Genomic DNA, 20,944 nt, shown 5'->3' on the forward strand with positions numbered 1-20,944 from the left:
ACAATTCCATGTTCTTGATAAAAATCACAAAACGGGAAATTTAGGTTTTCTGAGAAGTCAAAGCCTTCAACAGCGCAACTTCGAGTAAACAAAAGTGGTAGAATATTAAAAAGAAAGATAACTTGAATATGAATACAGGGCGTGTAGTAAATTATACAAAGAAACGCGTCGTTGCAACTTTACTGATTTCGTATTTCAGTCCGTGTAAAATACTAATCTGATGTTGCAACTTTACATTTTCATAGCTTATATTGGCGGCCGTCCGGCGGCGCTAGTGTAAACTACAAATGAAATACGAACGAAAAGACGTTGCAAGGCAAAGATAGAGTTTATTTAGTATGAATTTCAGCTGTCAGAAAGATCATTTTGTGAAGTGGCGAGATAAAAGGGCAGAATATTCCAGCTTCCAGAAGTTTTCGGCAATTACCAAGAAATGTTTGGGCGAAATAGTGAATCCCAGTGACAAGACACCTTCATTCGCGACTGTTCCGGACATTGGGCGTTGTTTCCGGTAGGATTCTTGAAGGATTCTGCTGGTCAGAATGTCCAGGAAGATGTCTTTGAGATGACATTTACGTGCGAACAGTAAATTGAATGAAAATATAGCTTTTCATATACTTGAAAATGAGTTGAAAAAGGTCGAAAAGACTTCCGGAAACACATAACCACAATCTGGTGCATTGAAATGTGCACAAATGGTCAGAATAATCCAATAAATATGTGTTTATTTACATAAAAACATCCATTTTGTCTATTCCCTTGATTTTCACGTGAATTTTCCGGGCTTTAAACGTTTCAGGCTTGACAGAAGATAAATTCACCACATTCGTATAATATACTAATCGCAATCTTGCAACACCTTGTATGAATTTAAAGTTGCAACGAAGTCTTAATATCTATATCGATCTTGCTGGCTAATCAGACAGTTTTTCTTGTGGGAAATTCGGGAAATTTGACTCACTCTGTGGTCGTGTGACAAGACTTTAATGAATCCAACATCGTTGGCCTAAAAATAATCCTTCGCCGAGTCTGGATATCATCAGAAAGGCAATAAAAGATAGAGTAAACTCTATCTCCATGGTTAATATAGAATTGTCATCGCAGTCATTAGGACGTGATAAGATACAGTCAAGACTCTGCGCTGTCTTTCCATTCACTCCTGGCGGCGGCTGTCTGATGGATGACAAGTTAATTGTGAGGTTTATGTCAGAATTAATCCCTCGGCTCACCCACAACCGACAAATTTCCACTGCATTCACGACGAGCCCACAAGACGATGATGATGAGAGATTTCAATTGAAGCGCTCTGGTACAAAAGGCCAGAAACAGATAAGAATGGGAGACAATGAGGGTTTTTTTTTTCTCTCTTCGCCATGCGTTTTCAAATGAATTCATCGTCTTTCAACACTTGTGTTTATTGACGATTAAATATTTTCTTGCAATTCGCGCGGCAAATGCTCAAAGACGACAGAGAGAAAGAGAGACCCTCAAATGGACCCACACATGATGGGAAAGGCACTAATAAACCACATTTCTCCGCCACATGAATGGGACTCTTGTGCGAAAAATACTGTTGTGATACAATTGGGGGCGATAAAAAAAACACTTCTCAAAGGCCTGAAGAGTTGATAAAAAAAAATCCAACAATCAATAACAATAGATGAGAAGACAATTCATAACCAGGCAGTTGATTCTTCAATTGGAAAGTTCTTCGTCTATCCAATTAACAGCGCACAATTGAGTGTATCAGAAGGCACCACAGTGTTGATATGGGGCAAAAGTTGCAGAATATGCATAGATAGAGGCGGAAACAATAGGGAGAAGACGCGGAACCGTGTCTTCCCTTCAAATGATTAGGATCAACGAGAGCGCAATAAATTAATTGTGAAGGAATGAAAAGGAAGAGAGTGAGAATTGCATCTAAAAGGGGAAGTGTTCGCCATAAACAGACAACATATCAACTCCCCAAAGCCACAGAGAACAAGAGAGTGTTTTTTTTCCAGAAAGAATTCAATTAATATATTGTGAGATACTGTAAAGCCGACCGCAGCAATTTCCGGCTTCATTTTAGCATTTATTTATTGCATCAACTCAATAGACAACTTCTATTGTCACTCATTCTTTAGAGGATAAACTGAGAAATGAATAAAAAAAACAGCGTCAATTTTGAAACAGGAGAGAATAATTGCCATTGACAATCATTTGCGTATCTTCACGGCAACAGAAAAAATCACTAAACAGGGAAAAAGACGTGGAAAAAGCCAATTTGATTTATATCTCGTCTTCCTTAGCCATCAGTGTCTGGGCAAGGGGGAGATAATATGGTCAGAAGTGCTGTGGAAGTGTTTATAAACTTGCAAATCATCCCAATTCTTAGGATTTTCTTCGATTTTCACACAAAATCAATCAAAAAGATCCTTTTTCTAGGTTTTGTGAATAATTCGCATTCTAGCACATCAATTGAAGTCGAACATAACCTCAAAAATAGTCAATTGAACTTGGAAAATGTTCATTTGGAAGATTTTCTGCATAACTTTGACTCTAAATCAGCTATTTTTGATTAATTTGTAATCTAGAAGGCTTCAGAATGGAGTTTTTGAAGATTTCTTAGTGATATTTTGAGGTTATGGTCGGAAAAAATGTCCAAAAAGCGTTTTTTCAATGAATTTTTGCAGAAATATCGGATGGAAACTGAAGAGATTCCAAAAACTTCCGGTTCTAGAAGTGTTCAGAAGTCATGTACAGATTCGAGGCACATTATCTCCCCCTTGGCGTCTGGCTAATGCTTAATCGCGATAGTGATATAATTCTGACATAAATTGCTCGCGAAGGGAAGGGAATGCAAATTGCCGGAGAATTCTTTTTCCAGTTATACCAGCAATTTCCAGTTGATGAAAAATCACCGCAAGAACTTTGATCTTCACTTGTGGAAAAATATATATATAATAAATTGCACGCTTCGAGCGTCGAGTGGAATTTTGTAATCACGCGCCACAATTATTTAATTGAATTCAATTTCAGTCCAATCAATTTGGCACTGATCAAATGATCTCTGATTAAATCATAGATTGAATATGTTTGCTATATTTGAGAGGAAAACTTGCTCTTCTGTAGTGCACAGAAGGGAAATAATTAGACAAATGGATTGTGAAGCCTTTATAGGCGATGGTAAAAAGTATAAAACAGAAGAGAGACCATAAAGTGGAAGAATTTATGGCTGCCCTTTGACGGCACTTGCTCAAGATGGCATATAAAATATAATATTTCTGACATTGAGTCTTCATCTGGAAAAAGAGATATCATTAAAATCCACACAGAGAAAATCCCTCTTTGGATAATCCCACCCAAAAACACCTCCATTTCTTGTTCAGTGGATTTCAGCAGAAATTCCGTGCCTGTTTTTCTTATAGCCACTCTATAAAAAGTGAAGATTGATCGCTCTGATGCAATATGAAAAATTTACGAGAGAAGACTCTCACATGAATATTTGAATAACAAATGATTTATGGTGTAAATTGTGCTAAATTTATATAATCACTGATTATTCGATTGCACAAATACTCTTGCGAGTGGTTTTATAAACAATAAAGAGCATCGAGAGCAATTTTTACGAGAGTTTTCTCAGTGTTTTCGTGCCTTTCTTGATGGCTTAGTTTCCCCAAGGGGGAGATAATATGCCATAAATCTGTACATCGCTTGATACTTCTAGAAATTGAAATTTTTAGACTGTTTCGATAGGTTTCTATCCGATATTTCTGCAAGAATCGACTTTAAACCGCTTTTTGGGTAACTTTTCCGAACATAACCTCAAAAATACAATTAAGAGATCTTCAAAAGATCACAAATCATCTCCGATGATTTGCTAATGAACACAAAACTGCTGGTTCAGAGTCAAAATTGCCCAAAAAGTGATCTAATTGAACGTTTTTTAGGTCCAAATGTCCTTTTTTTTGAGGTTATGTTCGACATGAACACAATTTCAAGTGTTTTTCGGCGTCGAAGGTTCAGAAAAACCATGTTTATTACATGCAAATGCCTAATTCTCGGACTTGAGCATAAGAATTGATGTGCTAGAGTGCGAAATGTTTCATTAAATCAGTCCTTGATTCGTTACATAACCTAAAAAAAAGATTTTTATAATTGATTATGCGTGAAAATCGAAGGATATTTAAAGAATTTAAATAATTTGTGAGGGAAATAAGGTCTCCGGGAAGGAGAATTGTAAGCTTTAGAACACTTCCACTTCTCAAGTACTTCTGACTGCAATATCTCCCCCTTGAGTTTCCCTTAAGAGCACTGAAGTGCCAAATAAAGGGTATAAATTAATGAATAAGTGATAAGACTGGGATCAATTCAGAGTACAAGTGACATTGATGGACAATTCTGTCTCATCCAATATGAACTTTCATCAATTCGTCACACAATTTTCCGGGCAAATCGTGCCTGAAAAAGAAATTCCCCCGGAAAACTGTCTGCGCGTCATGAATACGAAAAATTCCAAGCCATCGAAGTTGTAAACACACTTGAAGAAAAGCCACTCAAGAAATAGAACTTTCGCACTGCTTAAGACGAGTGCAGAAGATGGATTGGAAAATTGTGAGGAGAAAGAGAGGCCCACAAAATTGCTGACGCAAACAACACTCTTGAGTGGCTGGCAAACGATGAATGTTGGTGTGTTCTAAACAAGAATGAATTGAGAAGCGAAATTAAAGCGTCAATTTAGAGATTACAAATGATGGAGCAGTAAATTTTAACAGGCGTGCCCCATATATTCTCTCCACATCCTAGTAAATAAGGAACAAAACCAATTAATTTCATCTGCGCCATGGGGATAAAAGAGATGGTAATTCAATCTGTTGCGCGTCTCTCGGCCACTTTTCCTCTGCACTTTGCCGTTGGATTGAAAATCAAATTGTTTCGCCGCCGAGTGAAAGACATGGAGAAGATGCAATTGGAGATTGATTAAAAAATTATCTGGATTAATCGGAGCGATTACTGTTGTCGTGGAATTATGCAGAGAGAGAGTTAGACTTTCAGTGCAATCCCAGGAAGATTAGTAGAATTCTTCTCTTCCGCTCTTCGATTTTGGGTATAAAATCAAAGGGGGAGATAATATGCCTTAAATCTCTACACAAATTCCTGACAATTCACACAGGTTTTTACTGATTTTAATACCTCACGATTTGTTCATGAACAATTTCTGTCTTGATTTCCTAGTTTTGTCTTTGAAAAATGCCTGATTTTGATCAATTTGTGAGGTTATGAAACTAATTTACATCCTTTCTAACCTGAAAATGAGTAAATTTAGGGAATTTCACAATGTTTCTACTGAATACTAAAGAATAAACATCGGAAATAACTAAGAAACTAAACACTAGTCTAGACTGAAATGACATTTTTGAGGTTATGTTATGAAAAAGAGAAATATTTCTAGTTTAAACATAGTTTTGATAATTTCTAAGGTTCTTTTTAATACTCGGAATCTGTTTTAAAGGTTTTAAAATAATCCCATAATCTAGAAAAGTAATAAATATCTCACTATTTGTTCATGAACAATTTCTGTCTTGTTTTCCTAGTTTTTATCTTCGAATAATGCGTAATTCGGACCAAATTTTGAGGTTATGAAACTGATTTCAATCCTTTCTAACCTGAATAGGAGTAAATTTGCAGAATATCACAATGTTTCTACTGAATTCTAAGCAGAGAGACATAATTTGAGGCTAAAAGGACATTTTTGAGGTTATGTTTGACTTTAAAGCTGTTTTTTACTACCAAAATTTAACCAAACTGAAGTTTTTAGAACACAAGCGCTCAACTGTGGCTAGAAAAAGAGAAATATTCCTAGTTTAAACCACAATTTTCATGATTTTGAGGGTTATTTGAATACTCAGAATCTGCTTTAAAGGTTTCAAATTAACCTCATAACCTAAAAAAAGCAGAATAAAATTGATTTTTCTAAGCAAAATAATTGAGAAAACAGTTTTGTTGGTTGAAACAATCTTTTGCAATGCAAATATTCTAAACATTTGACCAATTCCATGAATTTATACACCTCTTCTGACCATAATATCTGCCCCTTGGATGAAAGTGCAGAGCGAATCTCCATTTTAGGAGGCAAATCTCGTAATATTCATGCTTTATTCAATCCGTCTCTCCTGCGGAGGTCTTTATCTTCACATGTATTCCCACCGTGACCTTTCTCCGAGTCGGCAAAATCACTCGATATTTGCATATTTAATAAAATACACACGGTTGTGTGCAAATATAAGAGCCCAAGATACACCATATAATATCAGCAAATTGAGTCACTTGGGGAGATTTTATAAATAAACATGATACAATCACTTATCTAAGAGCACGAGGAAAGTCTCTTTTTTGCATAGAAAGACGCCAATTTTGCGTGGTGGAAGTCTTTAGCATAAGTGATTGTATGGAAAATCATCTAATTTTCACCGCTTGTGAGACTTTGGAAGTCAAGGATTTTTAGCATGAAAACAATGTCATTGAAAAGCCTGCATTTGCCACTGATTAAGTCATGCTTTTCAGAAGCCAAAACAAACGTGTTGCATTTTGCGAGTGTTTATCTTTAGTGTTTGCAGATAAATGCAAAAATCACAGAGTGAAAACAGAGAAACACACCAATAAATTACTCGAGACTTGAGAATATTTGTTTTCACGATGAACCATATGGCCCCTCATGAAAATATAAATTTTATAGACACAAATTTATCTCTCAAAAGACCAACAATTTGTACCATCAACATTTTAAATCACAAATGCACTCGTCGATCGCGCGATGTTACAGAAATTCGTTCAAGGGGAAGATGTTTACATTCAGCAATGTACATTTGAATGAATAAGTATATGAAAAACTTGTTGTTTCGTGCTATTGAGAGTTTTTATTTCTTTTGAGAGGCAAATAGAGTCTCTTGTTGTGTAAGTTTAGCAATATCAAGGGGGAGATAGTACAGTCAGAAGTGGTGTACATCTCAGCAGAAGTACTTAAGAAGTGGAAGTGTTCAAAATCGTACAATATTCCTTTCCTACGCACTTCTTTTACTACCAAACTTATCTTAATCCTTCAGATTGCTTTTGATTTTCACACAAAAACAATCGAAATAATGCTTTTCTAGGTTATGTTTCGAATCACAGATAGATTTTGTGAATAATTCGCATTCTAGTACATCAATTCTTATGCTCAAGTCCAAGATATCGACAGTTATTGGCTGAATTAAGACCATTTGACGCCACGAAACACTGTAAATCGTATTGAATTCGAACATAACCTCAAAAATAGTCATTTGACCTTGGAAAATGTTCATTTAGAAAACTTTTTGGACAATTTTGTCTCTGAATCCTCAGTTCTGAGTTCATTGACAGATCATAATCAGATTATTTTGTAATCTAGAATGCTTCAGAATTGAGTTTTTGAAGTTCTCTTAGTAATATTTTGAGGTTATGGACGAAAAAATATTATTTCAGATCATTTTTGCATGATTTTGACTCTGAATCAGCACCAATGAAATGATTTTACTTATCTATAAACCTTCAATAGTGAGTTTTTGAAGATTTCTTGGTTATATTGTGAGGTTATGTTCGGAAAAGAGGTCCAAAAGGGCGTTTTTAAATAGATTCTTGCAGAAATATCGGATGGAAACTTGAGAAATTCATTATAATTTGGGAATTCATGTGGAAACAGTCTAAAAACTTCAAGTTTCTAACTCAAAAAAGGCACTTGTGGTGTACCTTCTGCCCGTCTACTCGACTTTCCGCATCTGCGGCAGCATTTTCGTGGTCAAGACTGCCTCGATGGCGTCATTCTGATGTCACCGCGGGGTCAATTGGGCAAGAAATGCGAAGGAGAGTGGAAAGACGACGTGAAGAAGCACGTTCGGAGGCAAATTAAGTCTTCTCTACTCATCTCGCGGCGCATTTCAGGCGCATGGTGTGAGTTTTCTATTTTAGAAGTGGGTGCGAGTCTGTTTATTTTCCAATATATCATTAAAACCTAAATAAATGCTCGACGGGTGAGTGGAGAGCGAGGAAATTGGAAAAACATCTCTGTCTCCTCCACCCCGCGGCGCGTGAGTACATAAAGGTGGTGTGCTTGGGTGGGAAAAATGGGCGAAAAATTGATTACTTGGCGCGCGCGCCCATTTAAATTGAAAATTGCTGCCCATAGAAAATTCATTATGAACGCTCGCGAGCGAGAAAAGTTCCTTCGGGACATTTTGGCGCCAAACGATTGATTTTTCCCTCATCTTGTGTGTAGCAATAAATCCATTCTAAGCGACTCACGCCAGAGATTCTCTCTCACTCTGCGTTTGTGTTCCGATTTGACGCAATTTGCACTTGACCCACATTCCTCACCATCTAATTGATGATTCCAATTTTGCTAATTGATCACCGTGTGTTTGTTGTTTTTCGCCAACAGGCTCGAGCGGTCCAAGGTGCGAGTGTCGTTTTTCCAGTGCAGTCAACCACAGCAAGTGAGCCCTCCTGAGAATCACATTGGGTGCTTCTTCAGCGACAACAACAACTCCATTGTGACTGATTTCAGCCTTCTGGACGCCGGTGGACAGGACAAAATGACAGCCGCCGTGGCACAACCGTCCTATGACAGGCAAAATAGGTCAGTGAGCTCCTCTTTGTTGTCGTGTTGCCATAAGAACGCGATTTAAACTTGCGCAAACAATGGCGATTCCTCATGTCTTTGGGTATAACCTTTCCTGAAAGTCATCGTCAGAGTTGAGCGACTCTGAGAGCACATTTGCCCACTTTTTCCAACCCTAAAGCTTGAAAAGAACGTCCTGGAAAGAACATGTTGTGAATTTTCACACTTTACAGCATTGGAGAAGACGATAAATAGCGAAACACCTTTCTTTTGGCCTCTTCAAGGGGGAGATAATAAGACTAAAAGTTATACACTACTTCTAGAACATCAGCAGTGCTCAAAACATGCTCAAAGTATCATAACCTCAAACTTAGGAGTCTTTGTCCCTAAAAAAGACGCCTTTTTTACTTTTATGATCCTGAAAACTCAGAGAGAAACAGTATTTTAGAAATATTTGAAGTTTCCAGTGGATATTTCGATGTGATTTGCTCTTTTGCATGTACTTTGAAACATAACCTAGAAATTACGTTGAGATATCAAAAAGAATTCTTGAAAGAAACTCGTTCGGAACGTTTAAAAGGCAAAGAAAATCGACAATGAGCTGAAATTTGCTATTTTAGAGTAGAAAATCAATCAAACGGCTCTTAAAACAGTCAATATTTTAGAGGTTATGATCAATTTTAGCACAATTAACACAGTTTTAAACTGAAAGCTTGTGATCTTCATCAGTTTTCATTATAATCTCAACAAGTGAATGCAAATTGTTCCAGTCTAGGCGCAGAACTTGATGATTTTGAAGGTTATTTAGTGGCAAAGTTAGTCTTAAATTCACAACATAACCTAGAAAGATGTGAAAAACAGTTTTTTTCTCCAATTATTGTGTTAATTTCCTTTGAAAGTGACTTTTGAACGCACAAATATTTGAAATGTGCAAGCATTTCCACTTCCAAACACTTCCACTGAGCTGTACATCACTTCTGACCATGATATCTCCCCCTTGGGCCTCTTTCCTGGCACACCCTTCCACGATTCGCGGATGAAACGTGCAAGAATTGCAGAGCGAACATGAGAAAAGCTCGTCTCCTTGCAACGGAAACTTTATGCCTCCATTTCATGGCAACAGAGTATCACACTCAATCGAATGGTGTCTGAATCGCATCAGCAAAGGTGACCTTTGGAGGTGAAAGGGTGGAATTCGCCATAAAAGTGGACTTGCTAATAGAATCTCTATGGTCACCGTCATCAACAGTTGTGCGCCAATTTTCCGCTTCACAAGGCAGCGGACGAAGAAAAAGGAGTCTTCCGTTCACCTCTTGAACGAGATTAGGATGAAGAGTTGCAAGGGAATAAACTACGTGTAGAAAAAGATCTTTTTTCGATAATTAATATCAACTCATACATTTGTAAATGGAGTTCTTGCCAGATCACGTGCAGATGCAAGATATTGAAGACAGCGAGGGAAGATAAATTGGCGGCGCATGACAGAAATTTACCACAAAATTACATGTCACAAATAGAGCAAAAAAAAAAGAGGAGAAAAAGTACAAAATACCAAATCGATATATGCTATTTTTCTCCTCCTCCTCTCACAATCCAACCGAGACATTTTCGGCAACGATGATTTTTGAGTTTCCACCCAAAAAATCACCCAATCTTCTTCGCCATGCCTTTTCACACGACCACGCTAAAGAAGAGTCTCAAGCTCTCTGGGCTGAAAAATTGCACTTCTCTCTCTCACACTCATTCCCTGTTTCACTGGCAACAATGTCACAATTATTAGCGGAAACATGACAAATAAATTTAAGCATTCAGCAATTGTTAATGCGCCACAAAAACCGCGAGCAAGAGGAGAAAATTTCCACTTTGACGAAGAGGGAAAAAAGCGCGGCCAAAAAGCAATTACTGAGTGGGTGGCGAAAAAATCACCCAGAGTGAGGTGAAAAGAGTGCAAGAGCAAATGGCTCATGTCATTCCAAAACCACACAGCGTGTGCCACACAAGGTGTCCCTGGCAAAAGAGTTGTCGAATGTCTTGTGCTAATTTGAATCCACGCTCTGAACAAGGAAGTTTTACTTCCCAGGGACGCTCTATTCGTCACACCCTCTGAAGGGCTGAGCATTAAAACCTCCTCCAAAAAGGGTTGCTAATATGGATTTTGAATGCTTCAGCATTCTAAAAAGCTCTGTTTAAAATTAAGAATAGATATTAGAGCGTTGAAAGAATTTTTCAACAGAATTTCAGGGAAGAAAACTGAGAAAAGACATTTTATTCTGTAAATATCTGAAAATATCTGTTTTATTTTTCAACAACAACCACGAAATAAACTCGAGTCAAAAGTATCTGCATCTCCACTATTAGCAACCCCTTAACTTCCTCTGTATAAACATAATCAAAAGCATATCCAACAGCTTTTATTCATATCTTTCAATTCCACCTCTCTTTCGCCCTTTATTTGGCCTTCTCTGTGGAAAAGTGCGGAATGTCAAGGATTTTTTCATTAGCAGCAGCACAAAAGGAGCGGAAGAAATCCACCACAAATAATCCCTCTCGGGCTGATGATATCTGCCTGTGGCAAAGAGGAGAGATTGAGTGAAAGATGACATAAAAATTGCTCCACATTTTCCTCATATCACTTGTCATTAAATTGCGCCTCCCCTCGCCTCTTTTCAGTAAATATGTTAGTGTCACGCTCAAATGCAAAGTCGCGAGATGATAAAGCCTCTCTGCACTCTTCAGCAGCCAGTTAATTTCTGCCATGAGAGAGAGAGAGAAACTTAAAGCTCTCAGAATTTTTTTTATTGCTGTAGTTTTGCTACCAGGCGTCTCCACTGCGCATGGCTGCACCATTTCCTCTCTCTCTCGCTCTCACCGTGGCTCTCTCGGTCAATTGGGGATTTCCTCCTTGGAAAATTGGGGCCTTGGGAAAGGACATGGAGGAGGTGTCCTGCTGCCAAAAAGTACCACAGAATAGTAGAAAAGCTCTTCGCGAATTTTCACTTGTGCAACAATCGCGCGTGTTGGAATGCGAGGCATTTTAGTCGCACATGCCAAAAGAAAAATCTCAGTGAAATGTGAGTGTGAGAATAGATGGAAAATTGTGGAATTTCCCACTTTTCCATCCACTATCTCTCTCTCATTCCTCTCTTTTTAGTGCTTGCAATATCTATTTCACTTTAAAGCGCGCGCCCCCCCCCGTGAACTGTTCGACAGAGGAAATTCCGTTGGTTGGATAGAGATGGAGGGAAAATCGGGAAAATTGACTAGCACGAGAGAAGAGAGTCTTTTGCCACATTTTCCGAGTTCAGTGTGACACAGTGAGGCCTTAAAATAGCGCACACAGCGCCGCCAAGCACACTGGAAAGGCGCTCATTTCATCACGAAGAAAAACCTCCAAGAGTTTCCCCACTCATTTGCATCCACCCAAAAGTGCGCCCATTCAGTAGTTTATCACACTTTTAGCCAAGCAGTGTCATCAATATCGTGTGCTGTGTCGAAGCTTCAGAGTGTGATCAAAGTGTGAGGACTTTTTCAGTGGCTCTGCAAGAAAGCTCTGTGCGAGTGAAAAAAGTTGTGTCCTGTTTCCGTGGTTTGGGCAGAAGTTCTTTGTTCTCAAATGACTCTAAATATTTATTATGCGGCCCTTTTTCCTCCATATCCGGTTTTAATAGCGGAAAACCACGCAAAATATCCGCATGATTGTTGTTCAAAAATAACTCTTGTGTGTGTGCAAAAATCTTTGCCGGTTTTCTGAGCTTTTTCCAACGCGCGCGCGGACTTTTCGTCTCTCTCGGCGAGAGATTTGTTTAATCAGCGTATTTTCGAATTATTGTACAATTTCTATAAATAGCCGTTGTAAACACACTCCAACGTTTTAATATGATGTTGATTTTTTCTCCTTCTCCTTTGCCTATATTCAAACATTCAGCAAAAAACACCCAGAGTGGGAGGGAATATAACAAAATATAATGTGGAATGTTTGCGGGGCGCATCATTGGTGGCAAACAAAGCTCTTGAGCTCACATTGAAATTGCAGTGCTGATTCACTGCTGAGCCCCTTGAAAGCTTTTCAAAAAAGCCCCAGCAAAAATAGACGCGGTGCAAAAAGCAATGGAAACCATTTGTTAGATTTTCCAATTTGGCCAAATACTCGTTTATATATAAAATATGGTGAATTGTTGGGCCAAAACAGCACCACAACTCCGCGCAATATCGCGCAAAATAACTCTCTCGACTCAATTGAACTTAATTGTATTGAGTAATTTTTTTGTTCCTGCCTCCGACGCAATAATCAGCTGGTTTGCTGATCGCGACAAAACTCTCTTTGTTCGACATTTTGGATGACTCGCTGTGGCAAATGTGTGTGTGTGTTTTAGTCCTTGACCTATCAATTCGTTATATTATTTCGTCTCTCTCTCTCTCTCGGGGGAGAGAAAGAGATTTAATGCCCAGAGTTTGTTGTGTGGAAATGAATTTCAAAATTCAACCTCAAACACACCTCGATGACCATTTTTCATCAGCAAAACTTGCGCACAAATCACTGCAAAACGCGTGTTTTTCTCACACACACACAGAGCTTGAAGAAGAAAATTGCCTTTGATCCCAATGACCTTCACACGCTCAAACCCACCCCTTTCTTCCACCCCCGCAGCAGAAGACGCATTGAGAGTCCTGCGAGAGGAGAAAATCATGTAAAATTAGCACTAATGATCACGTGAGAGCCACAAATGCCTGAATAGATAAACAGCCATCTGAGAAAAGACCAACTTAATCGGCCTCTTAAAGCCAAGAGCCCAAGATCCGAACCCGCGAGATGGCAACAACACACGGAGGCGCTCTCTATTATGTTATAGAAGTGCCGCAGAGTGAGAAGAAATCACTCGTGAGGTAAATCCAAGACCTGAGGAAAACGCCCCGAAAGAAGTTAATTAAAGTTAAACAGACAAATTTGTGAGATGGAAAAATCATGTTGAAGAGCGCAACTGGGCGGATATTAATGTACTAATTGAGGTGTTTTTCTGTCTCTTTGCACGCACAACAGCACTGAATCCGGATGGGATAATCCGTTTAGGCCTGGAGGTGACCTTTCCCGTGAAGCCGATGAAATTGTCAACATGATAAAGGGTGAGGAAATTAAGAGTTCTCCAAACGAATCAATGTTAGATGGAAATGACTTTGTATTCGTACATCAATTGACAGTAATGAGGATGAAAATTGAACAATATTGAAGATTTTGCGTTCAATTTTAGGGTTTTTGGGTTAATTCACGGATTTTAAAGTGACCAAACATTACCCAGTGAGCCAAAACAGCTAAAAAAAAGCAGAAAATTTAGCTGAACAAAAAGTGCTAAGCCGAAGTATTGAAATGGAATCGATCAGCGATCGTAGCGGACGATGAAGGAAACTCAAAAGCGTTAAAAAAAAACAGCAATTTTTGTTCTGATAGCTAGTTTTTCATCAATTTTCTTAGCAATCTTTCAAATTTTTCCGCTTGTTTCCGCTAAATATTGTGCTAATTTTCTTGTTTTATTTATTTTTTCTTAAAAACTCAGCAGAAAAACAGATATTATGTAGGTATTCTTATCAAAGATCGTCTCCTCAATACATTTTATCACATGATCCAGTCAGGAGAAGCTATGAGAGTGAAATATACCTCAAATGTGGCTGAGAAATTTACCAAATGTGACTTTCCGCCCCTTTTGTTCCTCAGGATGACTTTTCTGACGTGGAAATACAGTTTTTCGGGACTTTCCAGACGTAGTTTGTGCAATTTCTCACTGTTTGTTTACACTTTTGGCGCGAAAAATGGGGTTATGTCAAAATTTCGCCGCAATTCGCCGCTACTTACCGATTCTCGTGAAGATAATGTAGATTTCTTGAACGAAAATCCACATGGATATTAATGTGATGCATAATCGTCGCTCTGATAACATGTAAAATCTCTCTATTTTGGAAGGAATTTGTATGACGCTATTTATACAATTCACTTGAGTGTTGTTACCTATGAAGCGACATCTATGCATTCAACTGCGCATCAGTACTTTGACTGATCACAGCAACTTAGCGGAAAATAGCATAAAAATGAGCTTTTTCAATCTCAACATTGAGATTTTTTGTATTTTGTGCTCAGTGGGAATAAAATGCTGTATTTTGAGTAATTTTACTGGATCAAACAAGTGTCCAAAATGTTGCTATCTTCATTTATTCAATCAATCTCTTTCATTGAATCCTGTTCTAACTGGTTTTCCGAATGTCTCCAGCTTGGAAAATGATATTCAAAAGACGTCAATGCAATTAGTCAGAGTCTGAATACATCTTCCCATTGCCAATCAGCGACTAAATGCTATTTCTGTTCTCTCAATCTCTGTGTTATCAGGTGGGAAGCCCATCACACCGACCGGCGATCTCAACCAGACAATCGCCAATGGCGTGGCTCACGGGGTGGAGAACGGGGCGAACGTGGTCGATGGCGTGACAAAGAGTGAAGTAAGTGAGCGTGAAAATGCGCATAAAAACCATCCGAGCCATTAATTCATCGCCTCCACCCGCAGGTTTCACAACTCAATGCATCACAGAATGGTACAAAATCACCTCAGAAGTCAAAGGACAAGCCATCGACGAACGGCGACGCCACGAACGTGACGCAGACGCAAGTTGTGCCAGGACCGCAATCCGCCAGTCACGTGGTGATCGAGGACAAGAAGAAGAAGAAGTGTACTTGCTGTGTGATCCAATAATATGATATGAGAGAGAAGCAGTTTCTACCTTTTTAGTTTAGTTATGATTTTTTTTTCTTGAAGAAAGAGCGATTTTACACGACTTGGCAGGATTTTTTTCTGTTCTCTCTCCACATCAAAAGAAAAAACACACACCGAGAAGGATTTTTTAAGGTCTTTTTTTTTGTTAAACTATATATATTTTTTATCAGTGTAGAATCTTTTTATTTATGACACACAAACAGAATGATTATAAATAGAGCGAAATGCAAGATGACGATGAAGAGAGCGAGAGAGAGAGAGAAGGAATAGTGAATAATTGTAATTTAGGATGAAGAGAAAAAATATCTTATATACTCGAAGGAAAATATTAAAGAGAAAAACAAGTATAGAAATTTTCTAATCAGTTTTCTCCTTCCCCTTTTTTATACTACTTAAAAAAAAAAAATGAAGAAAAACAAAGAGACGTGAAGAAGAATTATAATGAAAAACAAGATGATGTGAATGCAGTTTAGGAATAATTCGTGTTTTTTCGACATTACCAAAGGCGACAGTAAGAATTTTAAATGAAAAACATAAAGAAAAAAAAAACTAGAACCCACAAAAAGGCCACGAATATGTAGATGGAAAATCTTGTTTTCTTTTTCTAATCTCTAACTGAAAACTCTTTGTCTATCTCTATGCAATTTTTTGCCATAAAAAACGAATCACAGTAAGAGAGAAAAAAAAAAGTTGAAACCACAAAATCTCTGATCAATCTTAGTATTTTCTTAGAAGACAAGGTTAAAGAAAACTGTTAATTCTTACTTCAAAAAAAGAAAACCGGAGAATATCACACACAAAAAAAAGAACCACCTGAGAAAATATTACCAATTATATTTAAAGAAAAGAATCAACACAATTGTAATTCTTGTAAGAATCTGCTAAAGACCGAAACATTTAACCCGAATCCCAAATATTTCCTTCCTATATTTTATATTCTTGTTATTTATCAAAATGGAAAATAACAATTAAAACATTAATGCAGATGAAAAGAACATCACAAAACCCACTCTGAACTGACCACAAAAAGGAAATTCATCAAAATTCTAAGTCATGCGAAAGGCAAAAGAAGCGTTCAGAATATAGTGACAACTATTTATAAGCTATTAAATAGTATAAAAAAAAAATTATTATTGTTTGCAAATGCAAGATGAAAAAAAAACACTACTAAAAAAAATCCATCTCTTAAATGGGCGTCTGATGAAACTCTAGCGAAATAAAGTCTAATTTAAAATTAATGAGACATGAATTCTCTTGTCAATAAATTAAAGAAAACAAAACACTATTAATTGATCATAAGAGATGAGGAAGAAAATGCATAGAATTTAAATAATTTGCGAGTGATTTTTTATATGATGAAAAAAGAAAGAAACAGAAACTGAAAAGAATGGAAAGAAACCTTATTTTTAAAGAAGAAGAAGAAAAGTAGATGAAATTAATCTGAAAGGATTAAGCATGATGAAAAAAAATCTTATTGGAGCAAGAATTTTAGAGAGAAAAAAAGAAAGAAATGTGAAAAATGCTTTTCTGTAAATAAGTATGACTATTTAAAAGGAAAAAAAACATTAAAGAATGACGCAAATTCCTCTAAGAAAAAAAAAACACACTTGAGTTGCGAGAAATGATTATCAAATAAATTAAAAACAAAAATCATAATTTATAACTGTTTTCTTTTAGAAGAGTCCTTTTTAAACAAAAAAAATGCATTATTTTTAATTTTATTCTTAAATTACGTATACCTTTTTTGTATATATGTAAAAATAAAAAATAAAAATGGAAAGAAATCTGCGTGTTTGAGCTTCCTCGTCGATTTCTCAATATTTCTCAAATAATCAGACATGGCTAAGCATGATTAATTTGCAGAGCTTTTTTTTCTTGAGAAATCACCCACGATTTGCGCGGCCGCGACAATGAAAGGCAAACCGCTACCTGTTCCTATTATAATATCATTCACACTCCGAAAGAACCTAATCGACACAGCGTAATTTGTGTCACTCGTAAATTCGACAAATTTATTCGCGAAATATTCAAAGATCACGCCGCTAAAATCACTTCTCTCCCATTAGATTTTATTTGAGATGTTTATGTCAATAATCGTGATCATAAAAGCACGAAAATAATGACAAGAATGGTGCGAGAAGATGAGACTAAATCTAAGAGATTTTCGCACAAGTTTAAGATCGACCAAGAAGAGATGATCTTAAAAATCAATTAAATTCCAAGAGGCAGACAATTTGTGAATATTTCATGGAGCTTTTCACTCGCAAAATTTGCGTTTTCTCCTAACCAAAATAAGAAATGGGCGTGGCATTGAAAGGGGCGGAGCTTGAATCACTACTACTGACTGTAACAGAAACTTCAGTGTGCAAGAAATTCATTCAAAATCAAGAAAGCTCTCTACTGTTACAGTGACAGCTAAAGGTCTGAATTATATTGATAAGTAATTACCATGCCAAGTTTGAAGACATTCGGCCTAATCTTTAATCCCTTTATGCTATCAAAACCGAACCAAAGTAGTAAATAGCCTGAGATTTTAAATAGCGCCGTCTCAACAATCATTTGTTTTGGGTTCTTTAAGTAGTTTAAATTAATCCGAGGTGTCTTTAGGATAATTATCCTGTAGATTTTCACATTTTATCTGGATTTTATAAGTGTTCGATATCAAAATTTGATTAAGTAAGTATCAAATTATAGGTTCTGAACAATCCATGACTCCAGAGGATCGTACGGAGATTTATCGCCTGCACAAGAAAGGATATTTAATCAGGGTAATAACCAGAAGGATTTCTTATCCCAGAAAAAGAGTTTTCAGCGCAATTAACCGCGCTTAAAGGTCGATTTCGCGAAAAAAAGTATCACGGATAAGATCGTAAGATTGTGTGGCGAGAGTGCCACTGTCATGGCGGTCTTCTCCTTCTGACGAGATCCTCGCTGTTAGCATAGGACGGTAGAGGCAGCACTGGGGGTGCCGCGAAGATTCGCGCGAGTTAGTCTTCTTCTGATCGCGAGTGTGAACAGTGCAATTTCTTAAGAACAGGGGACTTGTCAGCCTTTTGTAGAATTATGAGAATTTTATGAGAGATTTGCATGCGAATTGCGATGCTGACTGCTATTTTGTGTCATTCTCTGGATAACTCATGCATTCACAATTAGCCAGATTTCCTCATAACGAGTTTTATTTTTCAGATTCACTTGATCGCGCCTTTCATCTTGCTCAATTCATCAAAAGATCAGGACATAAAGTTAGCATAAATGAGAGGAAATGAATGTTTAATGGTCTGATAACGTCGATATTTCAACCTTGATCATTAAAATACGCGATTCAGTGAAGAAGCATCCAAAAATCGAATCAATGTTTGTCAATAGGTCAAAACCAAATGTAAACATGATGAGAACAAATGTTTGTGGAAAACCCTTTCGCACTCCCGATGAGCATCTTCACGCACATTGAGATCTTTTTTCATCGTCAGTTTCGCGAAGCCTCATCCAAAATGCTAAATTGGAGTGCTGTCAAAGTCATCACGACTAACACATTCTTTCCTCAATTAACCATCAATGCCACACGACTCTTGTCGCGCTGAATTACTGATGAAGGTGGAGTTGAAGCATGGAAATCACCGTCAATCCACCAATTGCAGTCTGGGCAATTTTTCACGGGGAACAACAGAGGAATTTTGGTAATGTTCGAAGCCTCTCTTGGGACTGCTTTAAGTACATTATGTCAAATTGCATGTTTTTTATGCATCTCTAGAGATACTTAGCGCATGAAGAATGACCATCTTCGGAGGGAATCACAAAGAAAAGACCTCAAAGAGTCGAATTGCAATTTTATTCCGCAATCTTGCCACAAGAAGAGTCTTCAATTGATGCCTGAATTCAGAGACGATAAAATACAAACACCTCGAAACGCTCCATTCACCAAAATCTCATCGCCAAATGTCCGTAACTAATTAATTTTCGGCAATGTTGAAATGAGGCAAAATTTATCTATAAATATATGGTTTTTTTTTTTCAGAGATGTTTTAGCTGTCGATTACATCCGATTGTGTTATAGGAAACTCTGATCTACAGCATTTCAACTCATCTTTTGCAGATAATAAATTAACCACACATTGAAATATCAGTGGAAGAAACGACTCATGATGGTTTTAAATTACATTTAGAAGACACATTTCAATCAAATAAATTCCACATTTTAATTGGCTTCAGCTATTTTCCGCCTTGAGGATTTTTCACCTTTCAAAAAATAACACATCCAAACTCCTTTTTTCCTCGTGTGGTTCATTATGAGATACTTCCTACTGTGATTCTTCGTCTTATCGCCGTCGATCGACAAGTTGAAGAAGTTTCCTCAGCACACAGTGTGAAGAAGAAGTCACAATTTGGACATCTGGATTATTTGGGCAAGAAAAAGGCGCCGAAAGAAGCCTGATAAAATTCACACCCAAGCAACACAACAAGTTGAAATAGCATGAATTCTGACCGTCTAGCAATCTTTATCTTATAATATCGTCTAATAATTATTTTCTGAATTTTTCAGTTGATTTTATTGGAATTTATCAAAACCTTTTTTAGCTAAAATATGGCAAAATTTAAAGATAAACTGGAATTATAAGTTTCCACAGTCAAAAAAGTCACAGTCATAGTCAGAAAAAATTAAAAGATATGGAAATATTTGGTTTATTCAAAATCTAAGAATATTTTAGGAAAATTCTATGGTTTAGAACAAATTTCTTTGAAAAAACTGTACGTTGTAAACAATAAAAAGACATTTTGCATTTTTTCTAGTCATATTTTTGGATTAAAAAGATTTATTTATCGTTTCCTGATTAAATAATGATTTCAAAATTTTTTCAATTCGACGGGTGCCTCGAAAACTATGAAAAGCCAAAAATGCAATTACTCAGCAGAGCATTTTCAAGATTTCGCTTCAATATTGCTGCAAAATTTGCCAAATTTATCTTAAAAACGGCTTCAAATCGTCCGTTAAAATGTAAATATTGCTAAGTATTTTTTATTTTGTAAATATTTTAGTTGATTTTATCTGTATTTATTAGAATTTTTGACTAAAATATGTCAAAATTAATGGAAAATCTGAAAATTTTTATTTTTCAAAGTGTCTTTTTATTAGTCTTTGAGTCAATTTTATCCAAACAAGCTCTAAAAACCAACTTTTCATACTTTACTTGAACTTTTCCTTAATGTTTTCAAGTGAAAAAATATAAAAGATATGAGAAATATTCATTAAAAGTCTTGAAAAACATTTTAGAATAATTCTGAACATCTATAATTATGTTCTGAAAAGGTGTTTTATGCGTTTCACTGCAATTTTTGAGACATTTTTCTTGGGGAAAAATTGTACAGCGTAAACAATGAAAAATCGACTTTTCATTCGCAAAACATGACAATTTTTTCCATTTGTGCTTTTTTAGATAAATACGATTTTTTTGCTATTGTCTAATAAGATACAAATCTTTAAATTCTTGTACAGAAAGAACAAATAAAAAGCTTTTCAAAAATTCATAAGACGTAAACTATGATATATCGACTTTTCATAGTTTTCCATTCACCCGTC

General features: G+C 36.7%; 1 protein-coding gene across 1 annotated transcript in view; it reads left to right on the forward strand.

The window, feature by feature from the left end:
- Positions 1-16,780, forward strand: part of LOC132263156 (uncharacterized) — a 47,008-nt gene extending 30,228 nt beyond the window's left edge. Inside the window, exons 4-7 of the mRNA XM_059762770.1 lie at positions 8,435-8,632; positions 13,653-13,735; positions 14,988-15,097; positions 15,163-16,780. Coding sequence (XP_059618753.1) covers positions 8,435-8,632; positions 13,653-13,735; positions 14,988-15,097; positions 15,163-15,348 — 577 coding nt within the window. The 3' untranslated portion in view covers positions 15,349-16,780. The remainder of the gene's footprint in view (positions 1-8,434; positions 8,633-13,652; positions 13,736-14,987; positions 15,098-15,162) is intronic.
- The last annotated feature ends 4,164 nt before the right edge of the window (positions 16,781-20,944 follow it).

Source organism: Phlebotomus argentipes, unplaced genomic scaffold (genome assembly GCF_947086385.1).
Source record: "Phlebotomus argentipes unplaced genomic scaffold, Phlebotomus argentipes genome assembly contig_15, whole genome shotgun sequence".
In the NCBI taxonomy this organism is placed as follows: domain Eukaryota; kingdom Metazoa; phylum Arthropoda; class Insecta; order Diptera; family Psychodidae; genus Phlebotomus; species Phlebotomus argentipes.